Source organism: Saccopteryx leptura, chromosome 3 (genome assembly GCF_036850995.1).
Source record: "Saccopteryx leptura isolate mSacLep1 chromosome 3, mSacLep1_pri_phased_curated, whole genome shotgun sequence".
Lineage (NCBI taxonomy): Eukaryota > Metazoa > Chordata > Mammalia > Chiroptera > Emballonuridae > Saccopteryx > Saccopteryx leptura.
In genome coordinates, this window is record NC_089505.1 from 2,895,450 (window position 1) to 2,920,608 (window position 25,159).

Sequence of the window (25,159 nt, forward strand, 5' to 3'; positions counted from 1 at the left end):
TTTGGGGGCCCCTGGTCTAGAGTGACGTGTGGACAGGGGAGGTGGGGGGATTCCTGACTGTCCCCCCCCCTCCCGCCAAAGGAAGGTGGGAGGCTTGTGGAGCCCACCTCACAGGGGGAGGAAATCCCAGCGTAGCTGTGAGAGAAGGTAAGCGTCACCGAGCTGGCAGGGAGAGGAGAGCATGTGGCCGCCCGGCATCGGGAAGACCCGAGGGAGACCGGCCCGCGCTGGGGTTCACGAGAAATCCGGGTGGAGCGGAGCAGAGGGTCTCACTGACAAGGAGCAGCGCCTACGATGGGCCTCTCAGAGCAGAGCAGCTGACAGAGGGCCCAGGTGATGGGGAATTTAAATCGGATCTGTCATACGTCACAGAGGTGTCGGTTATTGATCGGGAGGGAACGTGATGAGGCAAAACTAACCCCCGTGGGGTGAACTGGGAAGAGGAATCTTGACCAGGGAGGAAACAAGTAGGCTGCCACCTACAGTTGGGGTGGGCGGAGGGGCGGCTCACACGACAGCCCACTGCGCAGAGCGAAGGCAGACTCGAAGGTGTCCTGAACTGCCACGCCCGTTCGAGGCCTCCACACCGCATTAGAGTCCTTCGACTACTGCTCGGGAGCCAAAAGGAACGAGTTCCTGAGGGCCACCAAGGACCCACCTCCTCTTCATGGAGGATGTGAAGCTTGGACTCTGATTCATGCACTCCCCCCAACACCTGGGGGTTGAATCTGGTGTGTGCGTGTGTGTGTGCGTGTGTGTGTGTGTGTGTGTGTGTGTGTGTGTGTGTGTGTGTGTGTGTGCGTGTGTGTCAGGACTTAGAGAGAACATTCAGATACCTACAAGAGTTCGACCTTTCCCCTCTCACCCTCTGCCAACTATCCTAACAGGTATTCTCAACATCTAGTTAAGAACTACTTGCATAAACATTGGTTCTTTTGGGTTTTCTTGGAACTTGACTTGAAAGCCGAATTTGATGCTTATGAGATCTGTGACTTACTCTGAAGAGTTACACAGTTGCTTTACAACCATCTTTTCCAGCTAGAATACGTTGCTTCCATTGAATAGCCATCATGTCCAAAAACATATTTCCAAGTTATGTTGTGATATTATGAAATGTGATGCTAGGAAGGGTAGAAACCAGAAATTATCCAAAATTTAGTCCCTTCTCTGTACAGGGGAGGTAACTGAGATTCAGATAAATTAAGTCACCTGTCTATGGTTAAACACCTGGTCAGTTATTAAACGTTGCCGCTACTAAGTTATTGAACTATATTACAAGTTATCTGCCTTGAAGTTCGATTTTTTTCTACCAGTGCACGCCAGTGTTATTATTACCCTTATTTTCTTAGAGAACTAAATCTACTTTGCAATTGGAAAGTGACAGTTGTTTGGAATTTTTCGTTGTTTATCAGATGGAAAATTTAAATATTTCATTGACAGTTGGGCCAAGATCCCTGATATCTTTAGTGAAACATGTGATCAGTGCCCCCATTCAGAAGGTGAAAACCTTCCCCCGAGATCTCAAATCCATGACAGCCCAAAGTCTCGTGCTCGGTCACCCACCTCCGTGTCCAGAAGGGAGGAAGAGGGAGAGAGACGTCCAGCTGGGAACCGAGGTCTTACTTCAAAGCTTTTATCTTCAGAGGAGAGAAATCTTGTGAATTTCATTAATGTCAGCGAGATCTGAGGAGATGTGCAGTCGGTAAGCCCTCGGGCACCGGCAGCACGCCAGATGATGGGGCCAAAAGGTTTTGGTTGCAAAAGCGTCACCACCTAGACTCACACTCCCTCCCCATGAACCCAGACGTTGGAAGTGTCCACTGCAAGGTCATAACGTACGAGTCTGTTGAAAACCATCACTTTACAACAGGACAGGAAGTCACCCGAGGAAGGGGTGGCTCAGCTCCGGCCCAACACGGAAACACCCGGAATTCTGAATGGGATGACCCGTCACGGTTAAGGGAAATGACAAATAAAAAGATCAGTCCCGTGAAAGTACCACGGCAAAGCTAAGAATAGAAAGTGAAAGAGACCTTTGTTTCGGGTGCTAAAGGAGCACAACCTCGAGCTATGTCCGCCAGAGGTCCCTTCTTCTTACTCAGTGTAGGACAGTGGTGGTCAACCCAGTCCCTGCCGCCCACTAGGGGGCGCTCCAGCTTTCATGGTGGGCCGTAGCAGAGCAACCAAAGTATAAATAAAATGATAGATGCAACTATAGTAAGTTGTTTTATAAAGATTTATTCTGCCAAACTTAGTGAAAAGCCGACATAAAGTACTTGGTAAGTAATTATTATTATATGCTTTCACTTGCTTTATAAATTTTATACAGTAAAGTTACTTCCCTACTTTATAAATCACCATGACTGTGGAACCGGTGGGCGGTTAGAAAATGTTACTACTAACAGAGATACAAAAGTGGGCAGTAGGTATAAAAACACCCCTGGTGTAGGAAAATAAATCTGGTCCATGATTTTCTTCCCATCACCCTTTTCTCTTCTGCTCCCTCATCTCCAGACGGGCTCGGACTTGAATTCACAATTGTTTCCGCGGGAATTTTCCAAACTTTATGGGAGAAAGAGATAACCACAGCTCACACCATTTCTATCAAGTCAGTCGAGTTCAAGCTAACTCCCAACAAACAGGCGTTTCTGGCAAAACAAACATTGACAATTTAAACCTTGGTCTTGAGTTGGAAATTTCTTACAAGATCAGATCTATCTGTGTCTCTCTCACTTCTCCTTTTCTTAATTCTGATTAAAAAGAAGAAGAAAATAATGTCTGAAAAGCAACCATGTCTAACCTCACAAATATTATGAGTTGTCTTTTTAAAATGAGTCATCTTTTCAATAAACCTCTTTCAGAAAATGTTCGTTGATTCCACTAAAACTGGGCATCTCTGCTTAAGTAGCAGTAAGTGCAAACAGGGAATCACTGTTTAGATCATCTCAACCTCCTAACTGCTAGACCCACTGAATCTGAAGGGAGATTTCGTTCAGAGTCATAGGGCAGGAAATCTGTGATGGTTTTTCATGCCATCAAGAAACACCTCATAATGATAATATCTGCAGTATCAACCTGCATATACCTGCCAAGACCTGAACCCGGGCCCCAAGGGCTCACTCTCTCTCTCCAGACACATGACATCACTGAAACCCAGTTGCCAGGAACATTAGCCATCAGAGGTGACAAGTCCTGGCAGGTAAAACTCCTTCAGCCAGGCTTTTGGGTGTTTGAAACTTTCTAACCCAAACATGCCTTTCCTGATCCAGAAAGAACCCATCCGGTTTCTTCTGTTCGCATTTTTCTTTTAAATATTCTGCTCAGCGGTGCTTCCCAGAGATTGCCCGGCCCCGTGGGCACCCACGCCCTGGGTCTGAGTTCCGCTGCCCAGGAAGCTCACCGCCAGCCGCGGCTCCCCCGGGGGATCAGCGCCACAGCGTGCTTGCTCCCCGGGGGCTCTGTGTCAGCGGGCGCTCTCATACCGAGAGAAGCGTTCGGCTGGAGTGGGCCCTGACCCAGGTGGAGACACCGTGTGTGTGCAGAACGGCCGCCCTTGACCCCAGTTGTGAGAAGCAGCGATAAGACCAGACCAGGGCACGTCAGCAGTGACTGATGTCAAAGCCTGGGTTTTATGACTGTGACTCAGCCCCTGGTGCTGAGAGACTCCGTCTGCCCGGCTCCCGGTCGGGTGCGGCCCGAGGGGACGGTGACGGCTGGTCCTCCCAAACTCGCACAGTTATTTGAGGTGTCCGCTGTCGGACACTGAAGGGGTGACGGGAACCCCGCTGTTGAGCGTGGTGATGTAACTGGAGCTCCCAGAAGTCGGTCTCGCCTGTGGAAGGAACAGGGTACTACTGATGGTCCGGACACCGTTGGAGGCATCCCTGCTGGTTGCCCGGTTTGCCTGGGTGGTTCTAACTGAGCTTCCCCACCGAGAGTCTTCTTCAGGGACGTTTGTTCATTGGCTTCTCACAGCCCAGGGTGGGCTGGGCGCGCTCTCTCTGTGGTCCCCAGCCCTGCGCCCTGCGCCTGGTGCACCAGGCTGCCTGCGTGTGCTTCAGCTGGGGCTTTCGCACAACCAGCAGAAGGGCTTCTTTTTTTTTTCCGAAATCGTGCCTTATTGCTTTCTTAGTCAGGATGGGAAGGGATGGGTGGGTTTCATAAGTCGTTTCAAACCTGTCGGAGCCACATGACTAAATCTCCAGGTGTGTTGAATGAGCAACCAACAGTAAGCGCGTATGCGTTCAGTATTCCCAGCGCCCTAAAGCAGTGGTCCCCAACCTTTTTTGGGCCACGGACCGGTTTAATGTCAGAAAATATTTTCATGGACCAGCCTTTAGGGTGGGACGGATAAATGCACAAAATAAAATTATGCAACCGGCGTAAAAACTGTGGTATTTTTAAATATAATTGTCGAACTTATGAGAGACAAGCATCAAGAGTGAGTCTTAGACAGATGTAACAGAGGGAATCTGGTCATTTTTTAAAAATAAAACATCGTTCAGACTTAAATATAAATAAAACGGAAATAATGTAAGTTATTTATTCTTTCTCTGCGGACCGGTACCAAATGGCCCATGGACCGGTACCGGTCTGCGGCCCAGGGATTGGGGACCACTGCCCTAAAGGACACTTTCCTTTCCAAATAGCAACGTTGTGCATGAGTGTTTGTCTGAGCATAGCTACACATGCGACATTGAAGAGGAGTGCATGAGGGCCACACAAGTCCAAATCCTTGAGGCTGCTCCTGGCCGACCATGCATTTTAGCTGACCCTCTAAGACAGGAGGACGCAAGTGTCCGGCTAAAACACACGCATCAGGGTCATCTCGGGACGCAGGTTCTGGAAGCAACCGAGGCAGCACGAGGGACACCTCCTGCTGAGGCGTTGGGATCTCGGGGTGCACACACCTGCCCTTATTGCACGGTGGTGACAGTGACCTACATGTATCCTACATGAAGGATGGCCAGTGAGGCTTCCGCACTGGATGACAAGCTCCCCCAAAGCAAGAGCCTTTTGCTCTTACTGCATCATGACCCTGCGGCGCCCCAGAGAGCATTGAGTCAGAGGACATGACGTCACAGTGAACATGACGTCACAGGGACAGCAGTGGGTGCCACGGCCGAAGGTGCTTGCTCCTCAGAGCTGAGAAGCAACCCAGCACTCAGGTGGGAAGACCTTGCTCTGGCCACTGAAATTGTCCCCTTCTCATTTTTTTCCTTTTCCCTATAATAGTAATACCTTTTAAAAAGGGGGAAATATAAAAGCTTCTACAACAGTCCAGAAATTGCAAAAAAAGGTTCATAGACTATTTCATCAAAACCCTACGTGCTATGTGTCTGCTGCTGACCCATGTCCACTGCTTAGCAGACATCCGTGTGGTGTGTGTGTGTGTGTGTATCTCATGTCACCACCCTTTGCGGTAGCCCTTCGCAACGACGTGTCATGGCCGCCAGGCTCCAGGGCAGGACACTTTAAAGAGGGTTAGATAGAAAAAAGAAGAGCACACGTGTGTTAAACATACTGCATACACAACCAAGAACAATGTCAACGTGCAGAGTAACGAGTGCATCAAAATAATTCCTAACCAGGAATGACGTCCCATCCGTCGTCACATGCCTCTCGCACGCAAGAATCCCTGACGTCACATGCCTCCCAAGAATCTCTGATGTCACACGCCTCCCGCACGCACGCAAGAATCCCTGACGTCACACGCCTCCCGCACGCATGCAAGAATCCCTGACGTCACACTCCTCCCGCACGCACGCAAGAATCCCTGACGTCACACGCCTCCCGCACGCACGCAAGAATCCCTGACGTCACACGCCTCCCGCACGCACGCAAGAATCCCTGACGTCACACTCCTCCCGCACGCACGCAAGAATCCCTGACGTCACACACCTCCCGCACGCACGCAAGAATCCCTGACGTCACACGCCTCCTGCACGCACGCAAGAATCCCTGATGTCACACACCTCCCAAGAATCCCTGACGTCACACGCCTCCTGCACGCACGCACACAAGAATCCCTGACGTCACACGCCTCCCGCACGCACGCAAGAATCCCTGAGAAACCGAACCCTCCGGTTCTGCACATTCTCTCCCTTTAGGAGCGCAGACTGCTTTAACCCTTTCCTGCAGTCCCTCTGTGTTTGGTTATAAATAAAACATAGCTTTTCCTCAACATCAATGTGTCTTTTTAGCCACTGGTAATAAAGTAGACTCCTAGCTTTCTAAATTGAAATGGTATCTTCCTAATCAGCATGGACAGTTGTAGATAACCAATTTTTTTTTTCTTTTTTAAAGATCCTATGCTTACAACCTCATAGGTATTTCAGGCCATGAGCTCACATGAATCCCCTCAAATTCAGGTTTTTGATTTTTTTTTTTTTTTGGACAGAGACAGAGAGAGAGTCAGAGAGAGGGACAGATAAGGACAGCAGACAGGAAGGGAGAGAGATGAGAAGCATCAGTTCTTTGTTGTGGCACCTTAGTTATTCAATGATTCCTTCTCAAATGTGCTTGACTGGGGAGCTACAGCAGAGCGAGTGACTCCTTGCTCAAGCCAGTGACCCTGGGGTCATGTCTATGATTCCACGCTCAAGCCAGCAACGCTGCGCTCAAGCTGGTTAGCCCACAATCAAGCCGGCAAACTTGGGATTTCGAACTTGGGTCCTCCGCATCCCAGGCCAATGCTCTAGCCACTGCGCTGCCGCCTGGTCAGGCTCATGTTCAGATTTTCAAAGACGCTGACCCTCTTGCAGCTTTGGAAGGGAGACCTCCAGTACCCACCCGCCTCTCCACGTGGCTGGACGCTGAACCCGCCCTGGTGTCTCCCAGCAGGCACAAGAAAGGATTGTTCCTCCTCTGGCCTTTCTTTCTGCCCAGTGATACATATTCTGCAACCACAAACTATTTCAACTCCAACTCACTTGTTGAATAAGCAACTTCAGCTCTGTTCTTCTTATCAGGTTTATATACTGCTGAGAAACAAACAAACAAAAAAAAGCAACATAGTTTGCTCACTCCTACAGTCAAATATTTTTTAAAAAGTAAGAATTGGTTTTATTATTGGAATGAAGTGTTGCTTGTCGTGGTAGCATTCTGGAAGGCAGCGGAAAAAACCAGGGTGGGTTAAGCTTTCCTTTGTATGCGGACTTTCCAAACCCCCTCCGCCTCCACCAGGAAAATCTGTGCCATGGTCTATTCAGTGCTTGACCTTTTGACTAACATGCCAACAAGAGGCACCATTTATTAGTGATTAATTTACGCCTCTCTGTCCGTGAGGAACCGGTTCAAGCCTGTCACGACTTGGCACCGTCACCAGTTCTGTCTCGCATGTGCCTGCAGGGAGGTTTGCAGCCTGGGCTTGGCTGTCCTGTGCACACGTAGGTAATGCCACCTCCCACCTAGGTCCACCTCTCGTGACCAGGAGGGGTTCATCAGGAGTGTCACGTGGAGGACGAGACACACGACAATCGGCCCCTCTGACGGGAGTCCTGGGGAGCTGAAGGTGTTTCTGACAGATGCGTTCTCCAAGAGGCATCTCCCCTTCACACACACCATCTGTACCGTCCCTCAGGCCCCTCCTCTGACACCTTTGTGGCTTTTGTCCTGCCCTCTTTGGGATTTTCTTCCTTAACATGTTTTCTTCACACACACACCCCTCTCCCTTCTTCTTCTCTCTTAATTCAACCCGAAGACCTCCTATTGTAAAGTTCCCCCAAGTGGACTGGTACTACTCTGCCCTCTATGAGTGCAGGGACTTAGACTACTGTGTACATTTTTAAAAGAAAGAAAGAAAGAAAGAAGGAAGGAAGGAAGGGAGGGAGGACTGTTTACTTTGTGTATTTGTCTATATTTTGGTTTCCAAAAATTTTATCTTTTGCTGAAAAATGATCGGGCACAAACACTTTTGGTCAAACATCTTATCTTTGCTTTGTTCTTTGTAACTCTCATAGATGGGACTTTTAGATGATCTTCTCATCTGTAACTGAAATTTTCATTTCAATCCAGCTTTCCCTGTGACAGCAGGAGGGCTTCCGCCGTGAGGAAGAACTATCCCACCGCATTACAATGGTTCTGTGGACCATTTGAAGTCCCCCCCCCCCCGTTGATGAAAATTGGATAGGCGCTATAGCTGCATGACTCATCACCTCTTTCTCCTTCTATAAACTGGGAATAATTTCCCCAGCCTTCACCCTCACCCAAAGACACAGATCAGGAGCCCTATTCATTTTCTCTGTGCCGTGGAACACAGTGATCTTTCTCTAATAAGATTCCGGGGAAAACCACGCAGAAGAACTGTGTTTCTATGCTGTGTGGGACTGTAATTGTTACTTTGACTCCTATTCCTCAGCCTTTTTTTTTTAATGTCCAGAAAAACTAGGGGAAAAAGGCTTGAAATCCCATTTATTTTCCTTCTGTTATTTTCACGTCCAAGCAGGATAAACATTCCGGAGCCATGTTTGAAATGTGAATAAACTAAGTACTTTATGCGGTAAAGGGCACACTTCTGAGGCTGGCCTCCCCGCCCTGTCTTCCGAGCTCTGGTCCCCCACCCTGAGGCCCTCTCAGTCCACCTTGTGTCCCTTGACTTTCATTGTGGACAAGACGGGGTCACGTCAGCAGAGGCACAGGGATGTCTTGTCCACGGGAGTAAATGTTGTTGACGTCCTTGGAACCCGGGAGTGGCAGGCAGCCCGAGTGTGTGTAATGACTCGCTTTAGAGGAAAAGAAAAGCATACAGTTTTTATCCTCTGGATTGAACCCAAGGGCCTGCATTTTTGTCAAATGGCCGTGCACTTGGGTGATTCCTCCATAGGGCTGTCTCAGAGGCTGGGGGCCCCAGGCACCCCTCACCCACGTGGTCTGAGACTAGTTCCCTGGGTAGAGTAGAGAGCATCCAACGTGGGTCCCCGAGGCCGTCGAAGGCCTGCCCCAGGAGCCCTGCCCTGGCAGGGTGTCAGGGGCAGCTGCGGTGGTCACTTCAAGGCTCCGTGAGGCTGGGCCTTCGTAGGGTCCTCCAGGCCCCCGACCTGGGCTGCCTGGACTCAGACTCTAAAACCAGCAGAAACGCCCTGTGAACCATAATTAAAGCTGCCATCCAGACATTCAGGGGTCAGCCAGGAGCCATCACAGAGCTAAGACAGGGTGCATCCAGAGGGTTGGCACTAACTCCAGAGAATGAACGCATGGATTAGTGACACTTGGAGGAGAAAGAGCTGAAAAGTATGTGCAAAAGTAGCAAAGACACAGGGGTGGGCCGAGCCCCTCGTTCCAAAGTGTATCCACTTAGGGGACCTGGGCCCCCCCCAACGTGATGCTAGACCGCTGCTCATGAACAGTCTCTATGTCATTGTCAGACATGAGAGTGTCCCTGACGCGTGACCTGTACCGGTAGCCATGACGACCTCACTCTCAGTTGGTCCGTTATTTCTTCAGTTTAGAAGGATTTCCATCTGCTCCAACCTGGGACCTTCTGCTTCCGTACATTAGTCGCCCCTCCTCAAACCCTGCAAGATCATGCAAAAAAAAAAAAAAAAAAAAAGGTTCGGTGTTTGCGTCCCCTCACCAGCACGCAGAGGAAATGCCTAGACATGAGGTGGCGGAGAAATAACGGCCTCTCTGTGTGTTTGCCTGCCCCAGTGAACTCCGGAGACGGCATCGACTACAGCCAGCAGAAGAGGGAGAACGTGGGGGACCTGATCCAGGAGACCCTGGGGGTCTTGGAGCGCTACGGCGGGGAGGACGCCTTCATCAACATCAAGTACATGGTCCCCACCTACGAGTCCTGCCTGCTGAACTGACGGGAGTCGGGTGTGGGGGGGGGGCGGCCGGGGTTGGAGGGAGGTCCCCTCGTGTTCCCATCCAGCGTGTCCGCTGCTGTGCTCCTCGCCCTCTGCGGCTTCCCGGGCCGCTGCCGTGGCGGCTTCTGGGCCACTGGCCGGCCTGCCCTGTTGAGAGCGAAGCCCTCCCGACACATAAATAGCGCCTGTTTCTTCCATTACAATGGCGTACTGTGCTTCTTTCTCCAAGGAGAAGAATTACTCCTTTATGCGGCTCGGACAGAACAGGAGTCCGGGTTAAACCTTCAGTTGTATGTGAGACAATAAACTATAATTTTCAGACGCAATGCAGCAATTGCTGTTCTGTGTCTGCCTGCCCCGGGGGCGTGATGTCAGAGGCCGCGAGGCGGGGGAGGGGTTCAGGTCGGCTGCTTAATAGGTGTTTGTCACGGGAGACAGAGGCCAGCTCAGCGGCGCCCCCCGGGCAGCTGTGCCGGAGGGCGTGCTCTGACATTGGTAACACGGATAAACCTGTGTTCCGAGGACAGGAGGGTGGGTTTGCAGCCCATTCTGAGCCTCAGCTACCTTCGTAATGAGTGTTTCCAGCCCAGAGGGATGTGGGCTTGCGGGAGCTTTCCAGGTTATATAAATATGTGGGTACGGTGGAGTGGGGGTCAGGGGAGGCTGGGGTGGGTGGGTGGAGGGGTGCAAGGTTCGGTGCGAAAGGGTAACGTGGAAAACACGATTTCACATATTTTCAAAGACTTTGAAAACACGATTCCAATGCTTGTTCCCCCACACTCTGGAATGCCACACCAGGGCCTGGGTGTGCTGTTGACAGAGCGTCATGCACCGGTTCGTCTGGGGCTTTTGATCGTGTCTGCAGAGGCGTCTCCACGAGTCCGTCATCGCGTCTCAGTGGGTTCCCCTTGCCTTGCCACACACCGGCCCTCCTCCTTGGCTCTCCTCACGCCGCTTGGATGGGTTCTCAGAGCAACTCTCTCTGTAGGTCTGGTGGCAGCATTTTGAAATTTTATGGAGGCCAAAAATAAAAATAAAAAGGATAAACAAAGAACATGCACTTTTTCATTCAACTGAGTAAAACAGAAACAGGCCCCGAAAAGAAGACCCAATGGAGGGTTCTCAGCCCCAACAACGGCTGGGCAGGCTCGCCGGGCGGTGGGCTCGGAGCATTTGAAACTCAGCCCAGAAAGTGTCACGAAGCCGAACGTCGACTGCGCAGACGGCAGGAACGCCGTGACCGCCCAGAGACGCGTCCACGCCCGGCGGGAGGATCCCACTCCGCAGCCCCGCGCCGCCCGCCCTGCGCAGAAGTGGAGGTGGCCCGAGATGCGCGCACACCACGCACGCACGCGCAGAGCGTCGCCCTGGAAGGTATTAGGGCCGCTAATTGTTTAAGACACGGGTTTCCAGAGGCAGACACCGCCTTTGAAGACGGGCTCCTGACTCATCTTCCTGGACGCCCGGCTCTCTCGACAGGTGACATCCCACGTGGTTTCGGGACGCGTGTTTCAGGATAATAAAGGGAGGTGCGTGCCGGTGGGAGGCAAGTTGGCTTCCGTGAGCGATCTTTTGAAAAGACAGGACTAGAAGCGAACATCAGCAGGTTAAGGCAGGCTTTCCTCTGCTCTCTGATGTTCAGTCGTGCCCACAGCTCTGGTCCTGGCACCAGCGACGCGTGCAGAGGGGCACCGATGTCCATGCTGCCCTTGGAAAGTGGGCGGTTTGTTGGGGCCTCTGGACGTTCCTACGGGAATTCCCTGCATGGCTCTGTTAGGACTTGGAACGGCAGGCCTGGCCTCTCGCTCTGGGTCGCGCTCACAGAAACGTGCCTGGTGTAGGAGTAAAAACGACCTCCCCCTGCCCCGACTTAGCCAAGAGCCCTACCTTTGGTTTGGAATGAAAACATCTGGGGTTCATTTTCCAGCTCAGTTACTCGTGGGCTGCGTCAGCCTGGGCAAGCTATGCGACCTCTCTGAGCCTCCACTTTCCCCGGGGGGTACACGTGTGAGATGATGCCTGCCTTCAGGAATGCCGTGGGGACCGGAGTGGATCTATGCAAAGTGACTCACACTTTGGGTTCCCTGTCCCCACTGGCCTTTTATTTCAAAAAGAAGCCACCTATAAACAATGGCTACTCTCCACCCCTGCAAAGCAGTACGCCTTTGGAAAATCTTCGGAGGACAGAGTGCTTCCCCCAAGGCAACATGGAGGTCTTCGTTTCCAGGAGATAATTTCGCAGGAAACCGACATAGGCTGCGCAGTGTGTTGTGGAGACTTTGAAACGAGGGTTTAGTCGAAGGGAAGCGGGATCAGCCGCTTGTTCTCTCTTCTCTGCACTGTGTCTGCCGTCCTCTCCGCCCGGGTCACGTCTGACCAACCCAAACCGAAGCAGAGACTGGCTGGCTGCAGCCCCCCCTGAGCCTGCCTCTCCTCCCCCCCCCCAACCCCATGGCGTTTTTACATGGAAACTTCCCTTCAAGGGACAGAAGGGAACGCCATGGGGGGAAGTGGGATCCTCCTGGTGAAGAGCCCACCTGCGTTCTGAGAGGGAAAGGCCATTTTGAAAGGAGGCGGCCCTGCCCCCAGTCGACTCTGATTGTCACCATGATGTCCTAAGTCAACAGACAGTCCAGCGTCCTCTCTTCCCTGAGGTGGGGAATGTCACCGCACAGGCGTCCTCGGCCTGCTCAAGAGCCCTTTGCAACAGGAAAGCTCAGATTGCGTTGAATCTGATTCTGAAAACACATCTCCCGTGGCCTTTGTCTCTCGGGCGGCCTTGGACCGGTGAGCATGTCCACACCGGGTGGAAACACTGAGCCCCGCCTGGCCAGGCTTTCCTCCTGAGAAACCCTAGCTAAGACTGGTCCGCCCTCCAGTCTGAGCGCGGACAGGGGTGTTAAAGCCGAACCAAGTCCACAGGATCGCTCAGCGCAGTCGCCGTGGCAAAGGGCGACTCCGCCCTGTTTGCTCAGATGCCCTTGTCCAGTTCAGACCTCACCACTGATGCCCTTCGCAGCTTTTGAACTAGTCACTGGGCAACCCGACCGCTCTCCGTCCCTAGCTAAGGATGTGGACGGACAGAGAGTGGGAAATGCTCCTTGCACACTGGTCCATTTGCATCTCTCTGTGTCAGGGGTTGGCTTCTCTCGTGTCCCCGGTGGGAAGGTTTGGATTCTGTATCTGTTTTTACTTTGCCAAATTTCTGTAAGTTTAAATCTGGGAGAAAGGAGATTCTCCCAGATTTTTATATATATATATATAAAAATATATATATATTTCCCCTCTTCCTGTGCTCAGTACATCTAAAAAATTATTGCTTTAGTTTCTTTTTTCTTCAGAAACTATTGAGAAACAGCCCCGCGTCTTGCCTACAGAACAGGTTGGGAGCTGCACTCCCTCCCTGACGCTCGGCCTTTGGCCAGATTAGAAACTCTCTTGTTGAAAGGTCAAGCCAGGGTCACCTACTAAGAGATTGCTTCCACTAAGAGAAGGAGAGGAGAGGACGTGCTGTGTACGCGCTCAGTGGCCACGGCCCCAGGGACACTGCGACAAATTGTGTTAAAGAAGAGGCCTTGTGACCTTCAGACTCCTGTGCCGCCTGCTCTCCTGGGCTGGGGCCTTCCTCCCTAACCTCCGAATGTGGCTGTCCCTCCCTCTCTTTCTCCACCGGTGCCCTAGGTCGTGTCACCTCCAGTCCCACGGTTTCACATGTCATCTGGACACCCCCAGCAGTCCCATTTCATGCTGACTTCCCTGATCCCCACTGAGCTGACCACGGGCTGCCCAAAGGCATCTCAGACGTACTTGTGAAGTCCCCGGTTCCTTCCTCCCTGCAGTCTCCTCCTCAGTCCTCAGAGATTCACCCCTCACTCAGGTCAGATACCCAGAACCACTCTGAACGCTCTTCTTCCCTCCGATCCTGTCTATGAATTTTTCTGTGAAACCGTCACACAGGCCGGGTATCGAACGGGGTCCTGACGCCTCCCTCCACCCTGCTCAGCCCCAGTCCCCACCTTGCCCAGCGTACCACCTGCCTATGGGGGGGGGGCTTTGCTCAGCATCAGCGACCCTGAAAACACAGACCCCAGGGGATCCCTGAGCTCTCCTGCCTATGGGGTGGGGGGGCTTTGCTCAGCATCAGCGACCCTGCAAACACTGACCCCAGGGGATCCCTGAGCTCTCCTGCCTATGGGGTGGGGGGGCTTTGCTCAGCAGTCAGCGACCCTGCAAACACTGACCCCAGGGGATCCCTGAGCTCTCCTGCCTATGGGGTGGGGGGGCTTTGCTCAGCAGTCAGCGACCCTGCAAACACAGACCCCAGGGGATCCCTGAGCTCTCCTTCCTATGAGGGTGGGGGGGCTTTGCTCAGCAGTCAGCGACGCTGCAAACACAGAACCCAGGGGATCCCTGAGCTCTCCTGCCTCCGGCAGCTTCCACCTCCCATGGCGGAGGGTCTCGCTATGGCCAACGTGCTGCATGCCCCCTGCGGCCCCTGGCTGCTCCCGCACACCCCCCTCCCCCACCCTCCTGGTGTGGCAGCCTCCCCCTGTTCTCACCACACTGGCCTCCTCCCTGCCCCACACAAAGGCCCGGGACCTCCCCAGCCCAGAGCGTGGCACGCGCAGCCCCCCAGATGCGAGCTCGCTCTCTGCTGGCTTCTCCCTGGTCTCTGCCATGTGTCACTTCCCCAGAGGGGCCCTCCTCTACCCTCTTTCCTCGAACTCCATCCCTGCTTTTACCCTCCCCGCCTCGAGACCCAGCTGAGCTCTGGCAGGAACGTGCGCCCGTCCTGTGTGTTGACAGGAAGCGGGCAGCTCAGCGCGATGTCCCCGTGCCGGGAGGTGCGCCCCGTACCGTCGGCCCGTGGTAAACATTCATTCGTTGAGTCAATGATTCGTCCTCACATCAAATGGCACAGACGCCCCCCCCCCCCCGGGCACCCAGCCTGACGTAGTGAACACGGAACCTTCTCGGGTGTGCTGTGCCAGCACGTGGCTGTCCCGGGGGCGGCAGGACCTTCCGTCCCGCATCAGGTTTGTTGAAGATGCTCGGACAGACCTGGGTAAAGGCTCTGCTGTCCTGGGGAGGGGCAGTCGTCACTCTGTTCACACCGAGTCGGGGTAACGCCTTTCGATGGCCTCAGAGCTCCTGGAGACCTGGCCAGTCTGGTTTCTCAATACGCACCCGTGACCTTCGTGTGAGCTGTGACACAGGCGTCACGGGGCTCCCCCGGGAAAGCCTCCGGGCAGCTCGGATGAGTCCAGTGAGGCTTCGGCCAGAGTGCTACTTCCCAACACCCATCCGTGTGGATATTCCCGTAGGGGGCCCCGGGCACAGACGGACTCTGAGGTCCCTTTAAATCCATGTTCTCAAGGACGCTAAACAGAAAGAGCCCCAGTGACCCAACTCCAGTGACCGCAGAGTGACCCCAGCACGTGGCAGGCGGCACAGGGTCCTCAGAGCGGGTCCGGCCCAACGGCATCACGCCACCAGGCACCTGGCGGCCCCTGCGCTGACCCGCTGAGCCGGACAGACACTGCAGCGGGCCGGCCCTGTGTCTGAACCATGGTCCCGGGGGTTCCGGTGCACTGGGAAGTTTGGGGACCACTGTTCCAGACCAAGGTCGCTGCCCGACATGGATGCCAGCCCCTCGGCGGACCCAGTGGGGCTGGAGGTCAGGGTCCCACCAGGGCATCTCCGTCGGTGCCAGTGTCCACCCAGCCACCTCGCCGTCTCGCAGTGAGCGACGAGCCTCGCAGGGAGATGAGCCTCACGTAGCCTCTGGGAAGAACGGGCGAGCCCCCACTGCCCTCGTCGGGAAGAGAAACAAATCGTTGGCCTCAGTCTGCAGCGTGAAGGGAGGGTTGGTGTACATTCAGAGGACATGCTCGGACTCCCGCAGCAAGATGCCAGTGGTGAAAACCTATCGTCTGGCATTATCAGAAAAATAAAAGACCAAAGAGTCTCACTGTTCCAAAAAAAAAACCCACCAAAAATGCATTTCCAAACAGTCAATGTCATTGTCACCTTTCTACCTGAAACTCCAAACGTGAACAGGCTCATGAACATTAATAGAGAATAGGAACTTCCTTGGGAACGGCTCGGAATTCCAACGACTACCGTCAGGTGTTCTAAAACCAGCCACGGAGGACTACGCCCACTGGACACCCTCCCCCAGCCAGCGGTGAGATGTGTCTGCATTCGTGTCTGTCCCCGGCCCCAGGTGGGCATCTCTGTGGGTCCGCCAAAGCAACCTGCAGCGAAAACCATGTCCTCACTGTCCCCGGCCCCAGGTGGGCATCTCTGTGGGTCCGCCAAAGCAACCTGCAGCGAAAACCATGTCCTCACTGTCCCCGGCCCCAGGTGGGCATCTCTGTGGGTCCGCCAAAGCAACCTGCAGCGAAAACCATGTCCTCATTCAGCACGGCCGTGGGTCACTTGATCAAATTCAATGCATAATGGGAGCATTCTAGAGCAAGCGCTGTAAATGGCCTTTTTGTCTCCTCCCTCACACATCTGGGGCAGTAAACATTACATTAAAATTCAGCAAGAAAAATGTCCCCATAAAGAACTTTATTGATTAAAAAAAAAAAAAGGTAAATTTTTCATAACCCTTCAGCAGGCTCCATTCAGGAGGGGTGGAGGGTGCTCTGTCCCCTGGGCAGGACGGGTGTCCCTTCTCCCGGGAACTCTCCACGTTAGGAGAATGTTTTCCGTGTAGATGGAACCCAGCTGCAAAGCCTTTTCGAGCTGTGACAATCTCTGCCCCAAACCCAAAGTATTTGGTGGGTCTTTGTTTGCCGAGGGGGGCATATTTTTTTTCCCCCTTCCTTCAGAGACCAGCAAAAATGACCCAAAAAGTAAAACTGATGGAAGCGTGTTGTCAGGAGGATGCCAGCCGCACCTTTCAGACTTGCTTAAATTTCTAATAACGTCACCAACACAGCAAAGGCCAAATATCCAGCAAACCCCAAAGCATCTCACAAGAGGCTCCCCGTCCATCCGGCTGAATGAAGCCTTTCTCCGGACAAGGACCCTCAGGATCTACAAAGCATTCAGACCAGGCCCAACCGGGCCTGTTTCTCCAGCAGCCAGAGGGGCCGCTCCCAGGGGCTGGCCTCCCGGGCCTTCATGGGATAACTCCCGTGAACACTCAGCCCCGTGCGAACGCCGGGGAATTGTGAGCACCGGGCTCACTGAAGCTTGGACCTCGTGCTTGTTTTCTGAGCAGAGCTGAGAACAAGCCGGCCAAGATGTCAGGGTCTTTGTGATATCCCGGGGGGGAATGCTTAGAGCTGGAGGGGCCGGGTTTGGATGTGCAGGTATTCCAGGCCAGCTAGAAAAGAGAGAGCTCTAATTCTAATCTCAAAAAAATAAAATTAGGCCCTGGCCGGTTGGCTAAGTGGTAGAGCACCGACTCAGCGTGTGGATGTCCTGGGTTCAGTTCCCATTCAAGGCACACAGGAGAAACACCCATCTGCTTCTCCACCCCTCCTCCTCTCACTTCTCTCTCTCTCTCTCTCTCTCTATTTCTTCCCCTCCTGTAACCATGGCTCGATTGGAGCAAGTTGGCCCCTGGTGCTAAGGATGATTCCATGGCCTCACCTCAGGCACTAAGAAAAGCTCTGTTGCTGAACAACAGAGCAACATCCCAGGTGGGCAGAGCATCTCCCCTAGTGGGATTGCCAGGTGGATCCTAATTGAGGTGCACACAGGAGTCTGTCTCTTTGCTTCTCCTCCTTTACTGAATATAATAATAATAATAATAATAATAATAATAAGTCCAGAGATGAGTGAGGGCTGGAAGTGGGGAGGAATGGTGAGTTGGGATTTGGCTGGGATTCAGGCCGAGGCCAAGGCTTGAATGGTAGCTCCACCACCACTGGCTTTCCATCCATCGTCTGAGCCTCAGTTTCCCCATGTGAGAAACGACAGGAAAGAGTATTTCAGAAGGCATTGGGAGAAGTAAAAAAGATATTTGGTGAAAATCGCTTAAAACTGTGCCTGAGACTTAATGTCTCAGTAGAAGGCATCCCGAACACCTAGCTATCAATATTTTATAAACGTAAAACAGTAATGTGAATATAAATCCATACACGGAAATCCCAGACACACTCCTCTCCACGTTCGCTGCCGCTCAGATGGTGAAGAAGACACCACCCCGGCCCGTGTCCCTGCGATGCCGTGTTCCTTCAGTGTGGGACAGGGTGTCCCGTCGCTGACCCACTCACGGACGGGCCTGCTTGCTTGCAGCTGAAAAGGACATGAGATGCAATTATTTTTTCCCCAAGTTTCACACCTGCCAAGTGATTTTTGGTGTTACTACGGAATCTCAGCAAGCATTTATTTTTAGCCACAGGGAACATAAGACTATCTATCGCACGAAAGGGTTTCCTCCGCAGTGTATTAGTGAGCGTGTCGGCTGAGGCTCGGTTCAGCCTGCCAAGACGGGTCCCCACGCCTCACAGCCACCGCGCCTCTGGGTCTCCCTCGACTCGGGGAGGCTCGGTCCCTCCTGGCTTCACCACCGGCTGCGTGGTCAGGGGTTGGCCAGACCCTCTGACCTTCCTGAGAACCACAGGAGCCGGCCGAAAGCATGCCTGAGAGGTAATTTGTGTGTTTTCAGCTCCTGTGAAAGCCAGGCAGTTAGTCCCCACACTCTCTCCCGGGTCCTTAGTGTGCCGGGGAGGTCATGGGGGGGCCGCTGGCAGTCTCCTCTGCTTCCTCCCTCCCGCAGAAACGGGCAGAGGCTCCAGGCGTGGACATGGCCGCCTGCTCTGTGCCTTCAGCGGGAGGAAGGGCGCTCACGGGGCCCATGCGTGTGTTAAACCAGTTCCACCGCCTGTGGACGGGCCGTAGCCACTCTGCTCTGTCACCCGAGGCTGCTCCACGGCCAGGCCTCTTCGGCTGAGGCCGTGCTCCTGCTGCCTACGGTGCCTCCGCCCCAGGCCAGGCCCGGGAGAGTCACAAGTGACATCAAGAACACGCAGGAACCAGGACGTGTGGCCTGGAGAGTCACTGGGCACCACGTACTGGGCAGAGGTGCCCACTAACCGTCACAACCGCCCTGCAATGGGAGCGTTGGGGAAACTGGCGTGCGAGAAGATAAACCATGGGTCCGGGGTCACCCAGCTGGGAAGCAGTGACCTCAGAGGGCCCGGTGCTAAGCGACTCCCGGGTCCCTCTGGCCACAAAGGCTCCAGCGTTTCTGAGGGGGCCGAGGGGACGCTGGTCAGGCTCGCTGCTCTGGAGAGCGGAACCCCCCAGGAGCTGAGCTGGAGGTTTGGGGGAACACCACGGTCCGGGCCCCGGAGCTGCAGGCCTGCCTTCTCTCTGGAAGCCTCGGGGAGGGGCAGTGACCATCGGAGAGTGTCCAGCGGGGCTGCCCGCTCAGGACGGGCTGTTGGGCCTTGGACTCTCAGAAGTCCCTCCCCACCCGGACACCCCAGTGCATCCTCGCGGTAAAATTAGACTCTTCAGAAATTTGGTGGCACGGTGAAGAGCGTTTTATCGGAAGGACAAAGTAAGTAGGGGGGAGGGCGACGGCCAGGGCCCCCACCCACCCATGGGCACCCCTTCCTGGCCCCTTTGCCCTGTCCCCAGACGCGGATCTAACCGGGACTTCTCTCATAGGGTTCAAGCCAGGACAGCGTCCCTAACTGGGTCAGGAACGTCCCCCCTCCGTGTCCTTCCTTCTAAGGTCACAGGGTCTGCTCTGAGCTGGGCCTCAGGAGGCTGCTTTCAGAGCGGGCTCTGCCACCGCACAGCTGGGAGCACGTGGCCAAGGAGCTGCAACGCTCTGGGCCTCAGTTTCCCCCTCTGTCCCCTGAGGCGCGAGGGCCAGCTCTCGATCTCCAAGTTCCTTCCGAGGGGTAAGAGTCTGGGCTTCTACTCTGAGACAGCGGAGGCTCATGACTACATGGCATGTCCCCCCACGGGCCCTGGAAGGGGTAACGAAAGCGCAGTAGTCTGGGCCACTCCGCAGGGGAAGGAGCTGGTCCCCACCTTCCCTGCAGCCCCTTCCTGCCTGCCTGCCTCACGGAAAAGGCCAAGCTGTTCCGGGGGGGGGAGTGGGGGGAGGAAGTAGAGCTTGGCCCAAGGTTGTGTGCTGGGGCCTGGGAACCCGCCATCCCAGAGGGGGCGAAGCCACAAGCTTCCTGTGCCAGCCCGCGGCCCCCCTGGGTGCCGGGGGCCCCCGTGCCAATGGCTGCTTTCTCTGGGGCTGACAGGGGCCAGGCTCACACGCTCCCTGACCGTCCCCTCCGCTGGCAGCACACTTGCCATGGCAGTCACGCAGAGGAGCTGCTTTGTCCGCCTGTGGGCTGCCCGGTTTCCCCCCGCCTCCTCCGCCCCCCTCTAATCCTTGTTGGCCTGGTACGGGCATACCCCAGAGGCTGCGGCTCCGTCCCTGGTGACCTCTCGAGGCGGGGCCCCACGCTGGGCCTGTCCCACCGCGGAAAGGAGTGAGGACAGCAGCCTGATCCCGTCGCCACTGAGAACCCAGGAAGAGGGGACATCGTTTTATACCGCAGGCCCCCACCCTGTGACAAGGGCCCCGTGGTGACAGATCTGCTTGGGTTGCAAAGTCATCGTCTCATAACATCCATCGAAGCCATCGACGACATGGGTGTCACCAGACGTGTCTTAAAGCCACCGCGGAGGTAAAGAGGACCCTCCAGAGGGCTAAGGGCCGCCGGCCTCACCTGCCTCACGCCCCCCAGGGAGCACAGGACTCGGCGGTGGGCAGGAGCAGCAGAGCTGGGCTGGCACTGCCCACCCCTCCCCACGCACCTTCCTCCTTTTCCTTCTCCGTGTCCCGTTTGAAGGGCTTCGGGCAGGGACACGCTCGGGAGCTCGCAGGCCCACAGTGAGACGAGACATTGTAAGTGAGGGGGCATATCAGTGAGAGCAGGTCCGGGCACCTAGAGAAGGACAAGGATGGGGGATAAAGGAAAGGAGACTGGCCCTCGGTGCTGGCTGGGGCCCGAGTGCCCGGCGGTCACTTGATGACCAAGTTGTCCCCTTTCAGACCACCCGAGCCGGCGCAAAGGGTGATGATGCACGCCAGTCTCTATTGAAGAGCAAGGTCCGCTCTACCTGAGACCTGAAGGCAGCTGCTGGCTGTGGCTCCCCAAGGCCAAGAGCACACAGTCCTGGAGGCCTGCTCCCTTCGTCCCTGTTCTCGGCTCCCATCGCATCCCAGCCCACAGGTGACCTCTCTAGGGCAGAGCGGTCTTCTCCGCCCTCTCCCCCGCCCCCACCCCCGCCCCTGCAGCATCAGAACCCTCTACGCCAACGCCACACTCACAGCAGCTCCTGGCCCGCTCACCTCCAACACCTGCTCGCGAGGGACCCGCCGGAAGCCCGGGCGGCGGGAGTCAGAAATAACAAGGTGAAACCATGTGACCCGGCCTCCCCTCACAGATCCCTTCCCATCCACAGGTCTTGAAGGGTCTTTGCTAACAGGTGCGTGAGAAGTTCAGTGTCTGTGTCGAATGCCCGTCTGCGTCAGTTCGACCACAGCTCTAAAAGAAGAACAAGAAAAATTCACTTAAAAAAGTCACTGTCCCAAAAAATAGACACAAATGGCGATGAGCATGTAGAGAAGTCCTCGTCATCAACAGTCATCGGGGAAATGCCAGGCAGAGCCACACTGAACTACCACCCCACGCCCACCAGCAGGGCAAAAATAGGAAGGTTCAGACTAGCTGAGACCCCGTCCAACGCCGATCGGGGAGCAGAAAGTGCAGGCAATGCTTCGACCACGACCCACGAGTCTGTCTCGTGGATTTTGACCCAAGAGACTGAAAACATTGGCACACAGAATTACTTGTACAAGAATGCCCATCAAGACTGACCTGTGGTGGCGCAGTGGATACAATGTCAATCTGGAATGCTGAGGTCGCCGGATCAAAACCCTGGGCTTGCCTGGTCAAGACACATATGGGAGTTGATGCTTCCTGCTCCTCCCCTCCTTCTCTCTCTCTCTCTCTGTCTCTCTCTCTCTCTCTTCTCTAAAATGAATAAATAAATAAAAATAATTTTTAAAAAAGAATGCCCATTGAGCTTTATTCATCATCACAAAGAACTGGAAACTGCCCACGTGTCCATCCACAGGAACTGAGGGGACAAACCGCACGGGCTCACAGACGCAGCCCTGCTCAGAAAGGACGGGAGTGGTCTACACTGATGCCCGCTGCAGCACAGCTGAACCCCAACTACACGGGCTCGAAGGGACCGTGCTGTGACTCCACTTACGTGAAGTTCTGAAAGGAGCCAAATGGACTGAGGTGGAAGGAGATGAAATAGTGGGTACCTCTGGGTAGAGCGGCTGACTGGGCAGGGGCGCGAGGGGACCTTCTGGGCGATGGAATGTTCTGTCTCTTGATAGAGGTTTATGTTATATAAGTGGATGCATATGTCAGAACATCATCAAGTGCACATGAAGTTTGTGAGTTTCATTATAGATCGTTCCTCTAAAGCAGTGGTGGTCAACCTGATCCCTACCGTCCACTAGTGGTGGACAACCTGGTCCCTACAGCCCACTAGTGGGTGGTCCAGCTTTCATGGTGGGCAGTAGCGGAGCAACCAAAATAGAAATAAAAAGATAGATTTAACTATAGTAAGTTGTTTTATAAAGATTTATTCTGCCAAACTTAGCGAAAATCCAACATAAAGTACTTGGTAAGTAATTATTATTATTATATGCTTTAACTTGCTATAACTATGCTTTATAAATTTTATAAAGTTACTTCCCTACTTTATAAATCACCATGACTGTGGAACTGGTGGGCGGTTAGAAAATGTTACTACTAATAGAGATACAAAAATGGGCAGTAGGTATAAAAAGGTTGACTACCCCTGCTCTAAAGGAAGAAGAAGAAAAAAACACTGTAAAATGTTGGCGAGAAGGAGCTACGGTCCTTCCCGGAGGCGATCTAGGAGGAAGATGGCAGTCCACCAAAGCCCCGTGGACAATCACAGGGGCACAGGTCTGCTCTCACCACGCATCGGTGGACACGGTGTCAGGAATCTGAGGACAGGTTGGTCTTCATAGAACTGGGAGTCTCCAGGTCAATGTGATCCCCAAAGGGCACCCTGTGTAGCTGAGTGGATCCTGCACTTCCGCTCCCAGGACAGCCACCATCAGAAGAAAGGACAAGCCCCTGTCTCAACTATCAGAAACTTTCAAGATGCCAAGTTCTCAGTGTCACAAGGAGCATTCAAGGTTGTCAGACGCCAACTCCATTCAAAGCAGAAAGCCCCCGGGCACCATCCCCACACCTGGCAAGCCCTGACATGGGTCAACCAGATGTCCCGGGTCTCCTGACGTGAGGGACTAGAAGAGCCTGCTGTACTTTCCACCCAAAACCATTTCACTCGAGCCTGCAAACAGTGACCACAGGCCCCAGTTTACAGGCAGCGCCAGGAACAGACGGACAAGCTAAGCACCACCACAAAGCAGCAGCTGGAGCGTACTGTGTGGCCTAACCGGCCCCAACAAGTCACGGTCATGAAGAGACAGGCACGGATTACAGAGACCCCAGGGGCATCGTGGCAGAGAGTTACGACGCGTCGCGGTGGCTTGGCTATCGGTGTGTCGGTGTGAGCCAAGCTCCTTTACAGAACACAGTTGGCAGAGAGACTGGGCGTTTGGCGAGAAGAAATTTAATGAAGGAGAAAGGTAGAGGTCATTGAATAAAGCCAGCACAGAGCTGTATATAGAGTTTGTCCCTTTTTAAGATTTCTTTTTTTTTTTTTTTCAGGACATGCTTGAAAATATCTGTAGCAGTGATCTCTGAGCGTTGTAGACCTGTGAAAGTTCTTCGTTCTCCTTTGCTTGTCTCCATTGTGCAAGCGTCTACGGTGTGTATGTGCTACACCCGTTAGGGATGGCGCTGTGTCTCCCCCAAAAGTCCGTGTGTTAGCGTCCCGGCCCTCAGGAACCAAGAATGTGACCTTACTGGGAAACAGGGACCTGGCAGTTGTAAATAACTTCAGATGAGGTCACATACTGGAGCAGGGTGGGCCCTGTTCCAATGTCACTGGCTCCTTCTAACAGGGGGACATCGGGGCCCGGAGACACACACAGGCAGGGAGAATGCCACGTGAAAGTGGAGGAGGAGATGAGAGCCACAGAACGCAGAAGCCGGCCGGGGAAGCGCACCGGAAGCCGGGGGACCGGCCAGTGAAGCGCACCGGAAGCCGAAGCCCGCCGGTGAGGCGCACCGGAAGTCGAAGCCGGCCGATGAGGCGCACCGGAAGCCGGGGGACCGGTGCAGAGCAGGCCTGCCCTGACAGCCCCGCCCTCCGCAGCGCCCCGCCCTCCGCAGCGCCCCGCCCTCCGCAGCGCCCCGCCCTCCGCAGCGCCCCGCCCTCCGCAACGCCCCGCCCGCTGACCGCCGTGATCTTGACCTTCCGGCCTCCAGGACTGGGAGACCACCTGTGGCTGGACGTTCCCAAGGCCCCCGGCTTGCAGCACATGTTGCAGCAGCCTGACCAAGGAATAGAACGTCTATCACAAATAACAGATCCGACGTCAAACATTCAAGCAGGATGACGAGGGGCCTGGGTCAGGGGCCGTGCCGCGCGGGGTGTCGCTCTCACCGGGTCGGGAGCTTCTTCCTGTCTCTCGGGGCAGCGGTTTCCATTTTTATAAACAGCTTTAATGACGAGAACATTCTTCCCTCTGTGAAGCCGAAGGCTGCCTCCCTCCGCTGATCGCATGAGTCACCCCCGTGAGTCACGCTGCTCCCTGGAGCTGTGCACAGGAAGGTCTAGCTCCCGGGGGCCACCAGGAGAAGCCCCGCTCCACCCTCCTGGGGCCTCCTCTTCTCCCACCGCCTGCCAGCACCGGGGGCACCGGGGAGGGGCCAGGGCCCCAGCCAAGGGGGTCCCAGCCAAGGGGGTCCCGGCCCTCCTGCCTGAGCGCTGAGTCTCTTATTATAATGAAGCACCTCCTCGCGCCAGGACGTGGCCCCCAAGCCGGAGCACAGGAACCTGGGCCTAAGGGGCCGGCAGATCGCACCCGCTTCCCGGAATAACCGCGGCCGGCCCCCCGCGCCCTGCCCTGGAAGCCGCCCTGCCCTGGAAGCCAGCCGGCCGGCCGCCACTTCCTCTCCGCGCTGCCCGGGAATGAGGTTATCATGTCTCGCACACGGCCATTCCATACACTGAGACAATCGGAGGAAGTGTGGGCCTTTCTCCACACGGGGAGCCAAACGGAACCCTGCTTATCAAAGGGACTAGATTTATTCAGTTGCTACAAACGGCCAAAGACTTCCTTTCCCAAAAGAAAGGCCGGGAGGAAGGGCATGTCCTGCGGCCACCTCCAGGGACACAAGAGC

At 54.5% G+C, this 25,159-nt stretch overlaps 1 protein-coding gene across 1 annotated transcript in view; it reads left to right on the forward strand.

The window, feature by feature from the left end:
* Window positions 1–9,809, forward strand: part of PACRG (parkin coregulated) — a 469,671-nt gene extending 459,862 nt beyond the window's left edge. Inside the window, exon 5 of the mRNA XM_066371685.1 lies at window positions 9,649–9,809. Within this exon, the coding sequence (XP_066227782.1) occupies window positions 9,649–9,809 (161 nt within the window). The remainder of the gene's footprint in view (window positions 1–9,648) is intronic.
* Window positions 9,810–25,159: the final 15,350 nt, after the last annotated feature.